The sequence below is a fragment of the Lactuca virosa genome, chromosome 6 (assembly GCF_052849685.1).
Source record: "Lactuca virosa cultivar CGN04683 chromosome 6, Lactuca_virosa_CGN04683_v6, whole genome shotgun sequence".
Classification (NCBI taxonomy): Eukaryota; Viridiplantae; Streptophyta; class Magnoliopsida; order Asterales; family Asteraceae; genus Lactuca; species Lactuca virosa.
The window spans coordinates 47,619,003-47,638,979 of NC_136431.1; the positions used below are offsets into that span (position 1 = coordinate 47,619,003).

At 33.7% G+C, this 19,977-nt stretch overlaps 2 protein-coding genes across 2 annotated transcripts; one reads left to right on the forward strand and one right to left on the reverse strand.

Moving 5' to 3' along the window:
• Positions 1-7,883: 7,883 nt before the first annotated feature.
• On the reverse strand, positions 7,884-11,619 carry LOC145119887 (vacuolar ATP synthase subunit H family protein). The gene is made up of 11 exons (XM_079055653.1): positions 11,407-11,619; positions 10,237-10,362; positions 9,983-10,085; positions 9,836-9,908; positions 9,684-9,749; positions 9,476-9,590; positions 9,212-9,373; positions 8,890-9,015; positions 8,672-8,797; positions 8,395-8,574; positions 7,884-8,317 (listed from the first exon to the last, which is right to left on the reverse strand). Exons 1-11 carry the CDS (start codon positions 11,440-11,442, stop codon positions 8,069-8,071), a joined length of 1,362 nt encoding a protein of 453 aa, XP_078911779.1. The 5' UTR covers positions 11,443-11,619; the 3' UTR covers positions 7,884-8,068.
• Positions 11,620-12,424: 805 nt separating this feature from the next.
• Positions 12,425-12,802, forward strand: LOC145121504 (uncharacterized). The gene has a single exon (XM_079057241.1). It carries the CDS (start codon positions 12,425-12,427, stop codon positions 12,800-12,802), a length of 378 nt encoding a protein of 125 aa, XP_078913367.1.
• Positions 12,803-19,977: the final 7,175 nt, after the last annotated feature.

Genomic DNA, 19,977 nt, shown 5'->3' on the forward strand with positions numbered 1-19,977 from the left:
TACTTTAATCAAGAAAATCATTTATTTTCTAAGAGTATATTTATTTGAAAAATGCACAAATCAGAGACTATTAGTCCCAATTGTGTTTATAGTTTGTATATCTTATGTGGTTTGATATACTTAATTTACTATAAACTGTGCTCTGATACCAATCTGTCACACCCCCAAACCAAGGATGGCGGAAACGTCCGGGGGTGGAGGACTTCATGTATATTATCATAACAACAATTGTAATAGTAATTGAAGCAAACACAACCAACATATATATAATTGAAAAAGTGACATCATTGTATGAATTACATCTTTACGAATCAATTACAATATGTTGACAAAATATGAAATAGTAGACGCCTTAGCGCCCCATCCTCAAAAGCACTTGGTTACCTGTTTAATGATTTCCTGAGAATACAAGTTGTTTGAAAAAGTGTCAACACAAAGGTTGGTGAGTTCATAAGTTTTTGTTTGGTATTATTAAAAGCCTTTCGTTTGTAAAAGTAGTATTTGTGTTAGAAAATCCAATATTTTCCTTAATGTGTAAATGTAGTCTTAAAACCCAAAGACCGAAATGTACAAGTAATTTGTCATATTTATAGTAAAACAATACAAGTTTAAATCGACATAAACTCGTTAAATTTTAATGAAGTTCCCATAAATTCCAATGTTTATTAATACTTTATGTGAGTTTATTATAACCATACTATGACCAAGGTTGCCTAAAACGACGTTCTTCAGGCGTCGGAAATGTTATGACATTTGTCACCCCAGACCTATCGGTCTAACTGTTGCATGCAGTTTAGGTGTGGGTTTGTCAAACCCAATATAGATCTATACACAACTATCACGCTCTCCCTCAAGGAGACTCTAGTTACAATACAGGACTTAATGGTAATTTGAGGTAAATGTCTCACAAAGTCATTAACCGAATTACGTGTTATGAAAACTTGGTACCGTATGGCCGTACCTTGCTTAATGAAAATATCCTTTGTATAAATGTACCCTTTTTTAATGTATGTGTTATGTAATGTATCATAAACTATACCTATTATAGTTTATCAACCAAGGGTAGTACGTAGTAATGTATGCAAACTATATTCAAAATAGTTTATTAAATGTTTGAATGTATCGGTTGTACTTTGATTATAATCACTTGTTATTCTTTATATTTTATATGTCCAAATCCATTTGTAAACTGATGTGTGTCAAAATATTAAGATAAAATGTCATATATTGCAATAACATATAATCACATAAAGATATACACCTTGCTCAACATGTTACAAGGTGAAATGAAATTGACAGCAACTTTTCGTTGAATACAGTTTCTGTTACTGTTCTTAGAAAATTTATAGAAAAATCATCAAAGCTCCAAATCCAAATCCACAAATTATGAGAGTTTGGAATATGAGTCTAGTTTGTTCATAAATTTTATCATGATTTTTAGTGATCTCTAACAGAGGTCAAAATGTCCATAATCACAGGCTGGTCCAGGTTTGCCTCTGAAATGATAGGCAGTTTTGTAAAAATCACCATAAATTGTAGAAACATCATATGGAGATGTGCAAGTAGCCATTTTAAAGCTAAGAGTTTGAAATACTTGCACCTGGAACAGTTTTGAAAACTAAAATATTTAAGTTGACCAAAACAGTCTGTGATTAAAGTCCATCTTTTCTGATGTAATCTGTTAGAAAAAGTTTAATTGTGTTCTTGATGATTTTACTTGTATTCCCCCCTTAAAACTTAAGAAAACATGTAAATGTAGGGGTATGAACTCACCTTATGTGATTTCAGTAGATGAAAGTGAGATAGAGGAAGTGTTCAACCCAAGAACACTAAGAAGATGTCTTGATGATTCGAGAATCTAACACCGAATAAGATGGAATTTGTGTAAGATATCAATGATTTGAGTAGAATGGAGTTTAATAATTATGTGAATGATGAAGATACTTACTAATTGAAGGAAGAAATCCCTGGAGAAAGCCTTGAAGTTCTTGAAGTTGAGAGAAAAGATGAGAGAATTTTGGAGAGTGTCCTTTGGTTGCTAAGTGTAGAATGAAAGAACTTTATGGAGAATGAGGAGAGAGGATCAATCCTCCAGCTCTTAGAACGTGGGAAGAGCTGGAGATTGGGTGTAAAGGTCCACTAAGGTGACAAGGAGTAGTGGGAAAGAGTGGATGATCATAGAGTGAGGTGGTGGTGGCTTGCTTTTGTCATAAAATAAGGAAAAGCAAATATTCCCTCAATAATTAGTCCAACCACCAATTCTTTTAATACATTTTTATAAAAACCCTGGAGATTTATATATTTTGGGGCCTTAGTTTATAAAATAAAGTTTTGGGTGAAAATCCCACGTTAAAATAATGAAAAACAGAGTTAAAACGAAGTCGTAGTCGAAAAACCGGTAAAAAGGGGCCGTCTTTGGGAGAGATTTCAAATAGAAAGAGATAGAGTGAAAACGATTTAGAGAGGTTTCGTTTGTGATTAATTTGAGTGTCCGGCTTCACAACGCAAGGTTCGTAAACCCCGTTAAACCGTGTTTTAGTGTCGTACACAATCCCGATGATTGTGCAATAGTGTTTTATCGCTTTGGTTCGTTGTTTAGCACTGTTAAGGCTAAGGAAAATCAAACACATGAACTTTCCAAATAATGATTTCTCATTAAAATAGCGAATTGTATAGTGATTACATAACGTAAACCCTAACATACAAGGGTTATTGGAGTTGACCGGTTTGACTTGTTGACTTTGTTTGACTTTGACTTGACCGAAATTTGACGGTTGTCACAACACTGCAACTGTTTGATGAAATTCATAAACTAAATTACCACGTTATATTCACATATAAATATGTTTTTGCACCTTAATCAGTATATGATTATTAAAACACAAAACCAATATACAGTTTTATATGTTATTCATATGTGAATAACATATAAAAATTATATATATTTGTGAATATACCTTGTAATATTCATATGTTAATATCATGTGTAATATTCATATGTGAATAAACTGCGTAATATTCACATATGAATATACCATCTAATATTCATAAGTGAATATATCATCTAATACTTACAAGTGAATATTATGTAATATTCAGAAGTGAATGCATCGTTTAATATTTAAATATGAATATACTGTATCATATTCACAAGTGTATATACTATATATTATTTATATGTGAATATACTGTGTAATATTCATGAATGAATATACCATGCAATATTTAGATGTGACTAGAATGTGTAATATTCACAAGTAAATATATCATATAATATTCACATGTGAATCTACCATATAATATTCATATGTGAATATACTATGTAATATTCATTTGTGAATATACCATGTAATATCACATGTAAATATACAATATAAACAACATATATCATATAATATTCACATATGATTATACATTCATGTGTGAATATACCATGTGATAATTAGAATGTGATAAATCGCTATTATTATGAACTAAAAGTATATTTTTAACATTTTTTATGTGTATTCACATGTTTTTCAGGTATCGTTATAACTCAATAAAAGAATAACATTTCAATCAATGGTTGGTTCATATCCCGATGGTTGACGATTGGTTGACGTAATTGAGAAGATATCATTGATGAAGACAATATGTTTTTATATTCACGTGTAAATGTTATACAATTTAATATATTCTTCATTTTGATCGTGTTAAATTCAAATGCAAATGATATTCATTAACCAATACAATGTTGTTTGTCTTAGTATAATGTTGATTTTACATGTAAAATAATATTGTTACAATATACAAAAAAAACTATTCACAAACCAATTCTTATAGTGTATTATTTATTTTTATATATAAAGGTTGTATTCACAAAATAAATAAATCAACATGTATAGTTTATTCACATAAATAAAAATAACAGATTACAATGATGTTTTTATTAGTGGGATTGAAGTTAGTAACATCATCAGTAAAGATGTCGTAATGATTTCTAAACTTTATTCATATATGAATAAATAGCATGTCATGATGATGTCATCACTAGTAGGAATGAAAATTTAGTGACATCATCAAAACAATTTGTCGCAATGAAGTTTAGTCTCGGAATTGGACGATATTCGCATATTTGATGTAAAATGGTGCGATTTACAAAACTCACTGCTTCGCCGTGACGTACGGTGTTTTTCGGCCATTCGGGATTGTTTAGGGCCTCAAAATGACGTTTTTCTGTTTTTATAATTTTCCGAAAAAAAGTTATCATTTATTCACAAATGCATATAACGTTAATAAAAATATATATGCTTATATAATTATTTTATTAACCCAAAAAGATTAGTTGTATGTGAATAAATATATATTCTTATCAAATACTTTTTTTATCTTTAATTTTATATATTTTGTAGTTCTCGGTTTTATTGACACTTTTATTAATTTGTGAATAATATATATATATATATATATATATATATATATATATATATATATATATATATATATATATATATATATTCACATTTGATTATTACATATATATTCATTTGTGAATATTACATATGTTCACATGCGGATATAATTATTATATGTTATTCACATATGAATTACAAACTTGCTTAGGACCTCAAAACAATGTTTTTTTTTTCAAAAAAAATACATTATCATTTATGAATATTACCTGTATTCATTTGTGAATATTACATGTATTCGCATGTGAAAATAATTTTTATATGTTATTCACATATGAATTACATAGTTGCTCTGTATTTTTAAAAGACATACATTGATTTTCGTGTAAAGACATATTCACTTATGAATATTACGTGATATATTTAGTTTATGCATTTCATCGAACAGTTGGCGTGCAAATAAATTAACTTATATAATTATGGTAAAAAATTAACAACTGAAGCCAATAATTACAACACAAATCAAATCCTATCAAAATTGATCAATAATCAGTAGGTTTAGATCAAAAATTGTGAAAATTTTTATGAAAAACGAAGTTTTTCAAGCCTGAAAAACGATTTAAAAAAAAATCTTCAAATATATGGTTATGTTGATGCACTTTCGATTGCTATCTGTTTTTTGATATTGGTGAAGGTTCGATTGATGAAGTTTCGATGACTGGTGATCGCAAAATGATGTGACATCGATAAATATGGATTATGTTTATTGATTTTGCTTGACATCAACGAAACTGGACAAGATTGAATCACGACTTACACTTAATAGTACGAATAAATGTTTTTGATGATGAATCACAACATTTTGATGAGATAACGAAGATTTTGATGAAGAATTGATGTTTTATGAAGTGTCGATGTTTTTTGATGATGAACAGGTGACGTTGATGTTTTTTTGATGAAGAACAGATGACGTTGATGAAGAACAGATGATGTTGATGGAGAAGATAAGATGGTGATGAAGAACAGAGGAATGATCTAGATGAATGAATAACAGATTGTGTTGATGAAGAACGAATGAACGATTCGGAAAAACAGCGTGTCTTTAATGACTTAATCTAAATGTGTTTTACATATATAAAAATGATTGGCTGAGAATGATTCCCCAATTCTCAGCCTTTTATTTTTTCTCAATTGAACTTTTATATATATATATATATATATATATATATATATATATATATATATATATATATATATATATATATATATATATATAGAGAGAGAGAGAGAGAGAGAGAGAGGAGAAGGAGGAAGGTGGTGGGTTTTGGGGTTAGGATGAAGATATAATTTTAGATCGATTATGAAATAAAACGAAATTACATTGACCAACCATTCAAGAATCTGAAACCACAGTGACAAACGACGTAACAGAAAAAAAAAAAAAAAAAAAAAAAAAAAAAAAAAAAAAAAAAAGATAAGGAATGGCCACACGACCTTTTGTAAACCACATGGACTCATCTTGTAATTTTATTTTAGAGCATTTGTAGTCGCCGTTATCTTTCTACTAATTTTATCAAATTGAAACTGAAACTATCAACTTAAATCATCTCCGATCATTGATCATTTTGAAAACTTTTTTCTTTTATAATTACCTAATATATCTCCATCTATATGAAATAAATTATAAAACCCCTTCATATAAATTTGTTGGTTTTTACATAAATGTCAATTTTTTAAAATGAAATATTACATGAAAAAAATATTTAATTAAAATAATATATTAGATTACGAAAATTTTGACGTTAAAAGAAGAAATATATTACAACACATCACACATAATAATGGACATAAACTTACATTCCATATTTCAAAAATACTATACTATAATTAAGAAGTTAAATATTTAATATCAAACATTAAACATGTTTGTTTTGCCGCATTATCTTTCCACTAATTTTATCAAACTGAAAGCTATCAACTTAAATCATCTCATCCACCATTTTGAAAACTTTTTTTTTTATAATTACCTAATATATCTCCATCTATATGAAATAAATTATAAAACCCCTTCATATAAATTTGTTGGTTTTTACATAAATGTCAATTTTTTAAAATGAAATATTACATGAAAAAAATATTTACTTAAAATAATATATTAGATTACGAAAATTTTGACAGTTAAAAGAAGAAATATATTACAACACATCACACATAAAATAATAGACATAAACTTACATTCCATATTTCAAAAATATTATATTGTAATTAAGAATTTAAATATTTAATATCAAACATTAAAATAAAACATTATTTAATATTTATTAAAAATTAATTAGTTAATAAATAATAGAGATTTAAAATTTAACTATGACTAGGAATAATTGATTGAGAGGAAACTTTAGTTATAATGAAGACAAACTAAATAAAACATTTCGTTCATGTCAATTGATAGAATTATTACACAGAAAAATGCATGGTATCCAATGATAAAAATATAGTTTTAAAGTTGATTCTAAATATTCAACATCTCCATCAACATTATTTTTTAAATGACGGAGTATTCGAAAGTATATGTAATTTTTGAAAATTATTAGGCATACTTGTAGAAATACAAAGAACTCTATAATTTATGTAAATAACGTTTTGCGTAAAATTATATAAACATAGGTCTAGAAAATTCGTAACTTACACTTACCAAATATATAATTTTTTTTAAACGGCTTAATATTCAAATCACCAAGGTTTTCTACTTTTCTAAAATAAATAGCATACATTGACTTCATAACATAAACATCATTAGTCCAAAAGACAAGCATGTTTCATGCATTCGATACATTTTAGTGACATTTAAGATCAAATGGACTCGCTACATGTTATTTTTTTTCATTATATTAAATGTTCACACCTTATTTCCTCTCAATTTTTTTTTCCTTAAAGTTAATAGAAAGGGAAATATTTCATCAATTCAAATTAAATAACATAGCAATAATTAAAACAAGCCTAATTGTTGTATTTTTCCTAGTTTCCACTTTTACCTTTAAAATCATATTAAGTTTTTCTCCAGAAAGATGGTCAGTGTTTTCCATAAAAAGTTTCACGTATTTGACCTATTGCTTTTCATTGCAAGTTTTTTGTTTATCTTCTCTTGCTTTTTCTTTCTTAATCAATTCGTTTTTGTCAAATTGCATACACTCATCAAAATTCAAAATAATATTTGCTTAAAGCTTGCTTCCATCTTTTATAATTCCTTAATTTTGTTAATAAATCCTCTTTTCTTTTCGCTTTATCCCCTACCTATTTCTTCGAGGTGGAGCTAGCCATTATCATTCAACTCTAACTCCGTTTTTTATTCTTTTTGAAGCAATTAGTTATTTCTCCACCCCTTGTTTGAATCCGTTTTACTAAAGAAAATGAATGAATGAGAAGGTTGTGTGCACTTGAGCGTTAAAAGGTTAATATTTAAATAAAGAAGTCAGGAAACAAACAAAACAATGCATGAAACCAAACATAACAAATGGGTTGGGTTGAATTTACAATAAATAAATACGATAAATAGTGATTTATAGTAAATAGTAATATACCATACCCCTCAACTTCCATTTTATTCCATTAAAAAATACATTTTATTCCAAAAACAAAAAACACTCACCATATCGGATGGATGATGATGACAACGATTAAACTTGCAAAAAGCTTGCATACTTTGCTCCCAAAAACAGCCTCTGAATACAAAGCAATGCGTTTTTGGTGACCTCAGCATTCTCATGGTTCATCAGCTTCATCACTCTCTCTTTTGCTTTCAGATCAGTCACAATCACACGTCCAGCTGGATGGTATTGAATAAACTGCGACAGGTCATAACACGCAACCGCAAGCGCCCGTGGGTCCCCGGAAGTTTCCAGAATAGTCAACAGCACACGAAGAGTCTATATAGTAGTTTAAAAATACGATTGGTTAACTAAATTATCCAAAAACAATAAGATTAAATAAATAAATAAATAACCTGGAAATCATTTTCTTCAAAGTTTGTGATATTGTCGCGCCAGAAATGAGGATCTTTGTGCATTGGAGACCAGTCGAGGTGACCCAGAAGGACTTCTTGTTTGTACTTATCGAAAGAACTTAATTTCTTTATGTTGTCTTTCAGACCTTCTTCCAGATTATTTAAAGCCTCCAACAGATCCTATCATAAATAATATACTTATTTTTACACCGTTTTGGTCCTTCAAGTTTCAATCTTATGCATTTTTAGTTATATCATTATCAATTAAATTTCTGACCTCATCACTCCATGCTTGAGCTTTCAAACTTTGAACAATTTGTGGAAGTCCAAGATCCACCATTTGAGCTCCAAAGCTTCCTTTTGACAGCAAGTTCTTGAAAGTCAACACTATCAACCTCACAACCTAACAAATTTAATAATTAATTAATTAATTAGTATTTCAATTTCAAATAAAATATACGGAAGGGTAAAGTTAAGAGGTGGTAGAAGTAGAACCTTTTCTTTGGTTGAACCTTTGACCACTTCCAACAATCTTGGAAGGGCTCTAGATGTAGCCAAGTATTCAATTGCAGGCTCATAGTATGACAGAAGCCAAACACACAGGCATGTTTCATACAGAAGCTGTTTGTTTAATCACAACACAAGTCAGTAATTGGAATTCATGATTCCATTCTGATATTTGGAATTCAAGATTCCATTCCGTATGGACCCGATTCCATGGTTGATAAATTTCGCTATTATGAAGAATGGTGGAAGGAGTTCGATTTCATTCTTTGTTTTTTTATTAAAAGACCAAAATACCCTTGTAGGTGGTTACCTGAATTGACTGTTGAGTGGATGCTGGAGAAATTAGTGGGACAAGAAGTTTGACTCCATCTGCTTGAACAAATGAAGACCTGACAACAGGCTCCTTCAACAAAGTTGCTAAGCAGTTGACTGAAGCTGGAATGCTACGTGTAGGATGTGAAGGCTTCTTCAGCTGTAAAAGTAATCCAGAACAACTATTTCAATTTTTATTTTTTTAACTTATTTAACTGTTTTTCTACTTATAGACATTATTATAATATAGTTCATAACAAACCTGAATACAAAGCCACTCCACCAATCCTTTCAAAACATCATCACTTGCAGTGATTTTCTTCTTTGAATCCGTGGCTTTTCCATTTGCATTCAGACCATTCTGCTTTGGCCTAGCACTATATAAAAGAAAATAGAGATTAATATGATTTAAAGCTTAAAAGAGTAGCATTTAATAAACCCTTTTGTATTGTGAGTATTGATTTAGGTACCTCACTACAGAAGTGAGTATCTTGGAGCTCTTCTCTTGTATAAACCAGCTACCTTTCCATAACAATCTGTAGTGCAAAAAGATTTGGAATATGTTAACAATGTATATTATGCAAAAAAATGTTTTCTTTTTTGAAATTGAAAGAGAAAAAACCTCAGGAATGGTTCATAAATATCTTCATCTGCAAGAGTCTTGTCATGAAACAACTTTGACCTTTTAGGGTTTGCTGTAAAAAGAGATAATCATTAGGTCAAATGATTGCAAGATCAACTTATTTCATGAGAAAGTATGAAATGACACCTGTAAGCATATCATCGATTAAAGCCAACACATATTCAACTGTATCCTCTTTCTGTATGTCGCGCAAGATGCTAATAAAAACATGAATATAAGAAGGACCATCCTGTGAAAAGGACACATTTTTTGTCATTGCAAAAGAATTCTTAACTATGCAAAGAATTCAAGATTTAACATGATAAAAAACTGATAAAACAAGTATAATAACATTTTCCTATTATGGTATTAACACAAAGGAAAGAAGAATAGAGGCTTACATTTTCAAGCAGTTGTGCCCTGTCAAGTTCTGACTTTTTGTCATAACGCCTTAAGAGCTGAAGGGATGTTCCTGTGATCAGCTTTGTTGTCATGTAGGTCTCCCATGGGATATCCCTCCTCAAAACCTTAACATAAGAGTGTAATAATATGGAATCAGTGATGTAGATACTTCTAGTTGTAACTGAAACAATAACAGAAATAGAAAGTCTATTGCAACCAAAATAGATTAGCAGTTGCCTAGTTTGTGAAAGTTTAATTGAAGGTGTAATTGTAAAAGTTAAGGCATTTAATAGCACAAATTTTGATTGGGGTAATTAAGTCTAGTTGGAAAGATGGCTCTCAAAAAACATAGCTAACTTGAACATAATTTCCTCCATCGTGAGGTTGAGAGTTCTCCATATGCCTATTTTAGGTGCAATCCATCAGTAAAATTTGGTTATATGTCCCCACTGTTCCAAATTCTTAAACTTTAAGGTATATGAATTTACCACTCATCATTTCTATGCATATTTGTTTTCTTCTATATGATCACTAGTTCAGATTTCCTCGAACTTGTTAACCAAACCTGGTAATACCACTGCAGAGAACTTGAAGTTTCAGAACTGAACTTTTAGAACTAAAATCATCAATGGTGCAACGAGAATGTAGAACTGGAAAGATTGATTATCCTAAATCCTGGGAGGTGTCAAATGTCAATGGAACTGCAAGTATGAATTCTATCCTGGAACTTCCGATTATAACAACTATAGGTCCTCAAATTACATTCCATTCAATCTAATTTACTAGAAGTAAGGTTCCAACTCCGAATTTACATTCCACATCGAATTAATCAATAACCAGTCCTTCTTAGTCACCATATACCTACAAGTAGGATAGGTGATCTGCGTCAAATATTATCGTCAATTACATTCATAACCTGACACCATATTGGGTCCGTATAACAAAACAGACAAACAGAAATTGGCGATCTGATAAGTCTATCACCGTTCCACATGAGTTATATGAAACCACTGATCTCATATTAGATTCAAAATTCAGTAGAGATCTGAATCGCTACGCAACTGCGAAAACATAATCGATAATCACTAGGGTATGCCTGCCTAAGATTCCGACGAATTGACAATATTGAAAAAAAAAAAAGTGATTGATATATCCGGATCGAGTAATACCTGTTCGGAATTGAGCTCGGCTTGATCGGTCGGCATTGAAGAGATTTGGCGTTTCAGTTAGTATCGTCCAAATCTAGAGTGTGTTTATGTGTGTGGTGGGTTGGAGATCGGGGATTGATTTGGGGTTAATCTCTCGCTTGTGTTTGTCCAAAATGATCCAAAAAACAATGACAGTTATCTCTTCTAAACACGCCTCTTCCTTTCCATATGTTATCACTAGGCTTTTTACTTTGATTAGCAAAATGTTTTTTATGCAACGTAATTTATTAAAGTAATTGAAATTCATTTTGGCTCAATAAAAAAAATGGCACATAGTATAGTTTTAGGGGTCCAAATCAAATATAAAACTATTTATAGAAAAAAAATAGGTCAAGACTAAAATCAAATAAACTGAAACCACAAAGATGTAACAAAATACAAAATTTAAATATAGTTACAGATTTTTATAAAATACATGTCTATTTATTTATGTAATTTTGCTTTTAAAGTTCTATTGTATAAGTTGACAATGCCACGATGGCAACCCAAAAAAAAAAAGGTTAAGGGAAAGCATTACAAAACCACTCAAGAGAATTACGAAAAAATTAAGAAAAGTCAAATGCAAGATCTAGAGGGGATCAGGGGAGGATGCTATGGACCAAAGTTTTGAGCCCGATCAGAAGTGCCTAAGCCCAATCCATATTTAGCAAAGGCCTCTAGAAATATTTCTTTATAAACATAAATAGAAATCGTGTACAACATGTTTGTTTTTTAATTGTCTAATTGTGATCACTTAGAAATCAATTAAAACTATTAGAAGATATTATCGTTTCCTTGTTTATTATTGTATTTATTTTTCCCTTCATATTATAGGGATCATCATATGTATTGTATATATACTCACGTTAAGATGAATGAGAGGTTAGTCAAAATTACAATTTATATTCATTTTGTTTAATGGTATCAGAGTAACCCTAATTCTCTTCTTCCCACCACGACTCTTCTTCTGCCGATATTTTTTTTCTTGCCTTCTCATACAATGATAAGTGAATCTTCCAACCCACCTAAAACACCTTTTCATCCTGCTTTTGGTGTTAATAACATCAAGAACTCGATCCCCATTCTTCTTGATCGAACTGATGGCCACTATACCTCATGGATGGAACTCTTTAACATCCATGTATGTGCTTATAATGTATTGGACCACATCAACCCCGATTCTCCTCATCCTACTGATATCAATGCAGATATTTGGTCTTGTCTAGATGCAGTTGTGAAACAGTTGATCTATGCAACAATCTCCACATATCTTATACAAACTGTCATGAAACTCGGTGCTACCGCTCAAGAACTTTGGAATCGTCTTGAAGAGGTCTTTCAAGATAATAAAGTAACTAGAGCAGTCTACTTGGAGTAGCAGTTCAACACTACTCGTCTCGATTCCTTCTCAAATATCAATGATTAGTGCTCTCGTCTCAAAAACTTGGCTGGTCAACTCGCAAACGTAGGTAACCATATTGCTGAAAATAAGATGGTTCTTCAACCGATTTCTGGTTTAATAGAAGGTGGTTACGACACCATTGCCACCCTCATTCAACAAATTGATCTGTTACCAAGCTTTAATAAGGCTTGCTCTCAACTTCTTTTGGAAGAAACCCGCAGGAATAAGCAAGCCTCTCACACCCCGCAAGCATTGGTTACTGAAAAATCAGTCGCTCCTGTCTCCGACAACATCTCTCAACTCTCTAAAAATCATAGCAACAACAACACATCTCGTTGTGGTGGTAGAGGTGGCTACCGAGGAGGTTACCGGGGCTGTCGTAGTGGTCAACGAGGAAGAGGATGGGGACGTGGACGCTTTAACAATTATGTGTTTGCTCCTAATGCTTGGCAAAATCCATGGTACCCATCTCCTTATACTATAACACCTTGTCCATATCCAACAACAACCTAAGGTTCTCAATTGGGTCTTCTCGGCTCAGCTCCACATCCACAGGCCCAACAACAACAACCCAATGGTTTACAGGCCTATTACTCTACTGATCATAGTACTCTTATGACTCCAACACAACTTAAAGTTGTGTTTAACACCATGCAATTACGTCCTCCGTAAAATTCATGGTATATGGATACCAGGTCTATTTCCCAGCTCACAAATGACTCAGATAACTTTTCTCATAAGTTTTCCTCAAGAAACCCACATTCAATTATTGTTGGTAATGACACATCTATTCCTGATCTTGGTCAAGGTTCAGTTACTTTATCTTTTCCAAACCAATCGTACTCTCTTCAAAACGTTTATCATGTTCCACAAATTATCAAAAACTTAGTTTTCGTACGAAAATTTTGTCATCATAATCTTGTCTCTGTAGAATTTGACTCATTCGGTTTTTCTGTGAAGGATCTTATCACGAAGAATGTCTTAACAAGGCACAACAGTACAAGTGATCTATATCAGTTCACTTCCTCAAACACTAAATCAACCTCCTATGTTGCTCTTTCGGATGTCTCTCTTTCAACTTGGCATAACCATCTTGGTCATCCGGGGATTGCTGTTTTTAATTTGCTTAAGCGTAGTATTTCAAATTTCAGTTCTAGATTTAATCATTCTTGTAATGTATGTTCTTTAGGAAAACATTGTCGTCTATCTTTTTCTGCATCTCAAACTATTACATTTGCTCATTTTGATATTATACACGCTGACTTATGGACCTCTCTTATTGACTCCAAACTTGGTCACAAATATTACCTTGTCTTACTTGATGATTTTTTTCATTTTATTTGGACCTACCCACTACAAAAAAAATCCCAAGTTTTCAATACTTATCCCCAATTTCAAACATATATTCAAACACAATTCCATCGTAACATCAAAAACCTACAATATAACAATGGAAGAGAATTTAATAATTCTATGTTTCATCAACTTTTCATCAAAACCGATACAACATCTCGTTTTACTTGTCCATACACATCGCCTCAAAACGGAAAAGCTGAAAGGATTATACGTACCATCAACAATATGATCTGTACTAACCTTCTTCATGCCTCTCTTCCACCCTCTTTTTGGCATCATGCTCTCTCTTTTACTACATACTTTCTCAACATTCTACCATCCACTGCCATTCAAAACAAAACCCCCTACTGAAATTCTCTACCTAAGAAAACCCACTTACTCTCATCTAAGAACCTTCAAATGTCTTTGTTATCCCAGCATATATTCCACTACTCCTCATAAATTAGCTGTACGATCCATACCTTCTATCTTTCTCGGTTACCCACCTAACCACCGTGGTTACCTGTGTCACACTATCTCCACCAACCAACCCATGATTTCTCATGTTACTTTTGATGAACAATAATTCCCTTACCAAAATCGTCATACCTACCCTCCTACTTCCTATGAATTCCTCGATGATATACCCCCTCTCCTTACTTGTCTCATCATACTCAAACCTTCTATCTTTCTCGGTTACCCACCTAACCACCGTGGTTACCTGTGTCACACTATCTCCACCAACCAACCCATTATTTCTCACGTTACTTTTGATGAACAATAATTCCCTTACCAAAATCGTCATACCTACCCTCCTACTTCCTATGAATTCCTCGATGATATACCCCCTCTCCTTACTTGTCTCATCATACTCAAACCTCCCCCAATGACACATCTAATCCTTCATGTAACGCCCGTGTTTTTGGGCAAAGCATTAATGATGGTGTAATAGTCTAGGTCAACCTTTGTAACTCATTTTGAAGTAATAAAAAGGAATTATGTGAATATTATGTGAATTATGTGTTTATTTGCTTAATTATTATAATTTAATGAATTAAGAATAAAAATGAGCGTCGAAAATAAATATTAGTGTAACACCCCGATTCCCAGGTATTGATTTATATAAGAATTTCTTTGATTTCAAGGTCTACTCGACGAGTTGGTTGCCCTACTCGTCGAGTAGCAGCGGGTTGGTCCACGTGTTTTAGTGACCTACTCGCCGAGTCCAAGAAGGGACTCGACGAGTAGGAGCTGGCAGATGAAACCCTAAATCCTGGGGTATTGCACCCTATTTAAAGGATCATTGGCCTTCCCCAGCCTCCCCTTTACAGTTACTTGATACCCTTAAACCCTAATTCGTGTGAGTGTACTCCATTTGTGTTCTTAAGCTTGGGAAGAGGATTTTTGGTGGGAAGAAGCTTGGAGATCAAGTGACTAGGAGCAAGGAACGTGTGGAACCAGTAATCTACCTCAGTTGGCATCCTTTTTTGAAGGTATTAAGTCGTTATCCTAACCCCCTTTCATTCTAGATCTATTTTGGGTGGATTTTAGGGCTTTTCTAGCTTATTAGGAAGCCTTTCTTGTGTTTGAGCTCAGATCTGATGTTGCAACCTCAGATCTGGACTCTCTTGGGTCTCTAAGTCCATAAAGTTTCCTAGCTTTTGCAAGAATGAGACTCTCCTAAGGTGTAAAGCTCTATTAGAAGCTTAGATTGGTCATTTAGAGTCTCTAGGGCCTTGCATGCACATAAAGTTTGCAACTTTACATGATAAACATGCCTTAGAAGCTTGGATCTGCAATATGGAGTCATTGCATGGCTTAAAAAGTACCTATATGGATGAAGGTCTGAAGGGACTCGGCGAGTTGCATACTCAACTTGGTGAGCCACATGAAGATGGTCATGTACTCGACGAGTTGAATGAACAACTCGGCGAGTCCGTTGAATATTGTCGTAGACCCGGCGAGTCAGTGGAATGACTCGGCGAGTCGGTTAGGGTTTTCCCAACCTTCGGACACGTATGAACTCGGCGAGTTGTCAAGGGAAAACTCGGCGGGTTGGACAAGGGATTACGACCACTGACACTAGGAACTCGACGAGCCACTCGAGTGACTCGGCGAGTTGGCAAGTCAGGCCAGGAACTCGGCGAGTAGCTAAGGGTACTCGACGAGTTGAGGTCAACATGGACTGTTGACCTTGAAAGTTGACTTGGACTTGGGCAAGGGTTGACTATTGGACTTCTAGAGGTATCTTGGAAACCTATGAACCTTGTGATGTGTCGGATACATGTGGTGGAGTTTGTGGTGGTGATCCGGGAGTTGAGCTTTCTAGTTTCAGACGACAGTTGCGAGGTGAGTTATCCTCACTATACTAAGGGTCTAAGGCACCAAGGTCGGCCCATTGGATATGTTATCCTAGCAGTGTTAGAAGTTGAGTACGAGTTAGTGTTACATGTTAGTGGTTATCCAGTTAGGTAGATCTGTAGGACTACCTGTGTTGTTATATGATTATCTGCATGCTTAGTAGTTATGTTATATGATGATATGTTATGTGGGATGGGTTGAGGATGTGCTGCTTCGTGCGGTGACCAACAAACCCTAGGAGCATTCCAGATATGAGCTGTGGGCCCGGTAGGCAATCCAGACTCGTACTGTGGGCTCGATGGCAATCCAGATGTGAGCTGTGGGCCCGGTAGGCAATCCAGACTCACACTGTGGGCCGAGGGGTATTCCAGTCTGTAAGGTTGTGGACCCAGTACATGCTATTATTGGTATATGTATTATGTGCAGTGTATCGGTATTTTGGGGAACTCACTAAGCCTCGGGCTTACAGTTTCAGTTAATTGTTTCAGGTACGTCAGGGGATCGCGGCAAGGCGAAGGCGTGATCGTACAGCTCCTCATATTTATGTTTATGTTTCTGGGATACTCTGATATTATACCTTTTGAAAACAAGTTTTGTAATAACTAATGGCTTTTGAACTGTTTAAAAAGTTTTAAATTGGCTTAAATTTTATGGGTGTTACAATTAGATAAAGCTGATATCTATTAAGAAAGTTGTAGTGGTTGAAATAAGGATTCCGGAGATATAAAGAATACCGAAATCCAAGTTATAACGAAGAAGTTATGACTTGTCGAAGTTTCGCGACATAACCGGCACGACGCTGTATGACGTAAAAAGTGAATTTACGATAAATTGATTTTTAGCTTTAGCGATCTAAACGAAAGTCGTAGAGTTTGTTCAACCGAGAGTGTGCATAGGAAGAACGCTAAAATCTGACTTCGTATGAGGAAGTTATAATTTTCTAAGTTTCAGCTTAGCAGTAGACAGCTAAAAACTCGAAATAAAGATCGAGCGATATTTAGCCGACACAACCTATATGAGAATCGAAGGTCTCGTCAATAGTAGTACAACGGTAAAAAGACAGACGAAAACAGACGTCAGATGAAGAATTTATGAAATTTTAACGGACTTTTCCTGTCTCGACCCGTTAAAAATTTAATATTAATATAATATTAAAAATAAAGTCAAAATTAGCCAACGGAGTCTAAATGAAAGATGTAGAGCATAATCTCACCTACGTGTGGATATAAAGAATGTCAAAAACGGAGCTCGTATGCGAAAGATATGCATTTTTGAATTTCGGAGCACAAACTTCGAGAATTTGACTGCATTCACGACGTGAACACAGTCTTCACGACGTGAACTCGGTGAACGACACGTTTCGAGCCTAGAAGACACACGGCAAGCCTAGGGGATGACCAGGATCAAAGTCACGACGTGAACAAGCCTTGTTCACGACGTGAATGTCAAATTTGCACCCTATAAATAGAAACTGAAGGCTGTCGTATCTTGTTTACAATCTCAACTTCCTTTCACTTTCTACTCTCCTTTTAGCCTACTTTTAACCTCCCGAAGGCTAGGTCTCATCCCTAACACCCGAAGCAAGTCCCGACGCCCCGAAGATCCTGAGAAAAAGAGTTTTCGAGCCGAAACTCTGCGCTCGTAAAGCCCGCTTTTTGAGAAAACATCCCGGTTTCATCGAAGAATATTATTTTTAGAGCCGAAGTACTGTCCAGTCATCTTCTTAACAAGTGAGTGTGTAGTCACTTTCATCTTACACATAGATATGAAATATTTTCTATAAAATGCGTGCTATGTGTAATTATATTGTTTGTTTATTTGAGATGAATGTTGAATGAATGTTTTATACAGGTTTTAAAATGTATATGTATTTTTTTTTCTACAAAAATGTTGGGTAAAACATGGGTAGATAGTTGATGTGTGATGAAATAAAATGATGAGAGACCTCGATGTTATTGTGATCCAGTCATCTAGCGGAGTATGGATGACGACCACAGACTTTTCTAGATAGTCCTGTGGAACGCTGGCAGGCTGGCAACCTGTAGGTGTTAATGACCTTGGGTGTTCATTTGGTGTACTCCATCCCCCACATGTTTGCCTTATTTGACATAAATTGATGGGAAACCCCCAAAGCAGTGTTGTCGCCCCGATGAAAATCCTTAGACTAGGTCCCTTGTGATAGTTGTTTTAGGGACGTAAAGTGAGGATAACGGGAATGGGTAATCGGGTTATTGTTGTTTGATGAAATTAATAAATTTATTTATTGTGGGTTGAAAACCCTATATGCTCACCAGGCTCCCAAGACTGACCCACTCAGTTTTCTTTGTATTACAGGTAGTGGCGCGAGAGCATAAGTTGAACGACTTATCAAGATATTTTTATTATAGGCCTGTAGTGTATATAACTGTTGTAAGGCTTATAATGTGTCGTTTATGCTTTTGGTCTGTATCGGAACATGACATCCCGAGTTTTGTTATATAATGAAAATACATTTCCTTAAGAAATGCTTTGGTAAATCTTATTTTATCATATTTCGTTTTGGGAACAAATTCCGCAACTCTTTTAATCAAAGGATTACTCTGAAATTATTTTAAAAGCATAAATTAAACTGGTCTTTTCTGGCCGTGAATTTGAGGATGTCACAGTTGGTATCAGAGCATCAGTTTAAGCGAATTAGAATTTGTAGGATTTCTAGACTTAAACTTAGGATGCTAAGTAAAGATTGTGAGATGAGTGTCTGTTGTATTTTAGACACGAGCACTAGTATATTTTAGGAAAGATGCCTAAAATGCTTTTATGTGCTAAATGTTATATGTTTTCCATATATGATGTTATTTGTTCGGATCTACGGTTTGTTGCCAACCGGATTTGGATACCTTATGTGTTTAGGATTCTAAGTGTAGGATTACGGTATTAGAACTAGCATGTAAACGTTTCAGAGTGATTTGGATAATTTAAATATCTATCATGAGTGAGGATCTAAGTTCACCTTATTCGGTGTATAGATCAAGAATGGCAAGAACTAGAAGTGGAGTTGGAAACGTGAACGAAAACAGGAATCAACCACCTGTAATTGAGCAAGTACCTGTTGTAGCAGCAGCACCTAAGCAAATAACAATGGCTGGTGTACAAGCGATGATTCAAACAATGTTGGATCGTCAAATGGAAGAAACTAGACGTCTGCTTGAACATAATCGTGAAGAAATTACAATATCAATTGAACAACCCGAATTGAATGAAGGGCAGTCGGATGGAAGAAACTTTAGTGGGGTTGTTGGTCAAGCCAACCCACCAATAATTAGACAAAACGACCAAGAGGGAGGAAATGGTGGACTTGGATGCAAGTACAAAGATTTTTTGACTTGCAAACCATCGACCTTCACTGGAAAAAATATCTGATCGGAGTTATGGATTGGATCTCGGAGATGGAGCTGGCTTTCATGACGTGTGGTTAC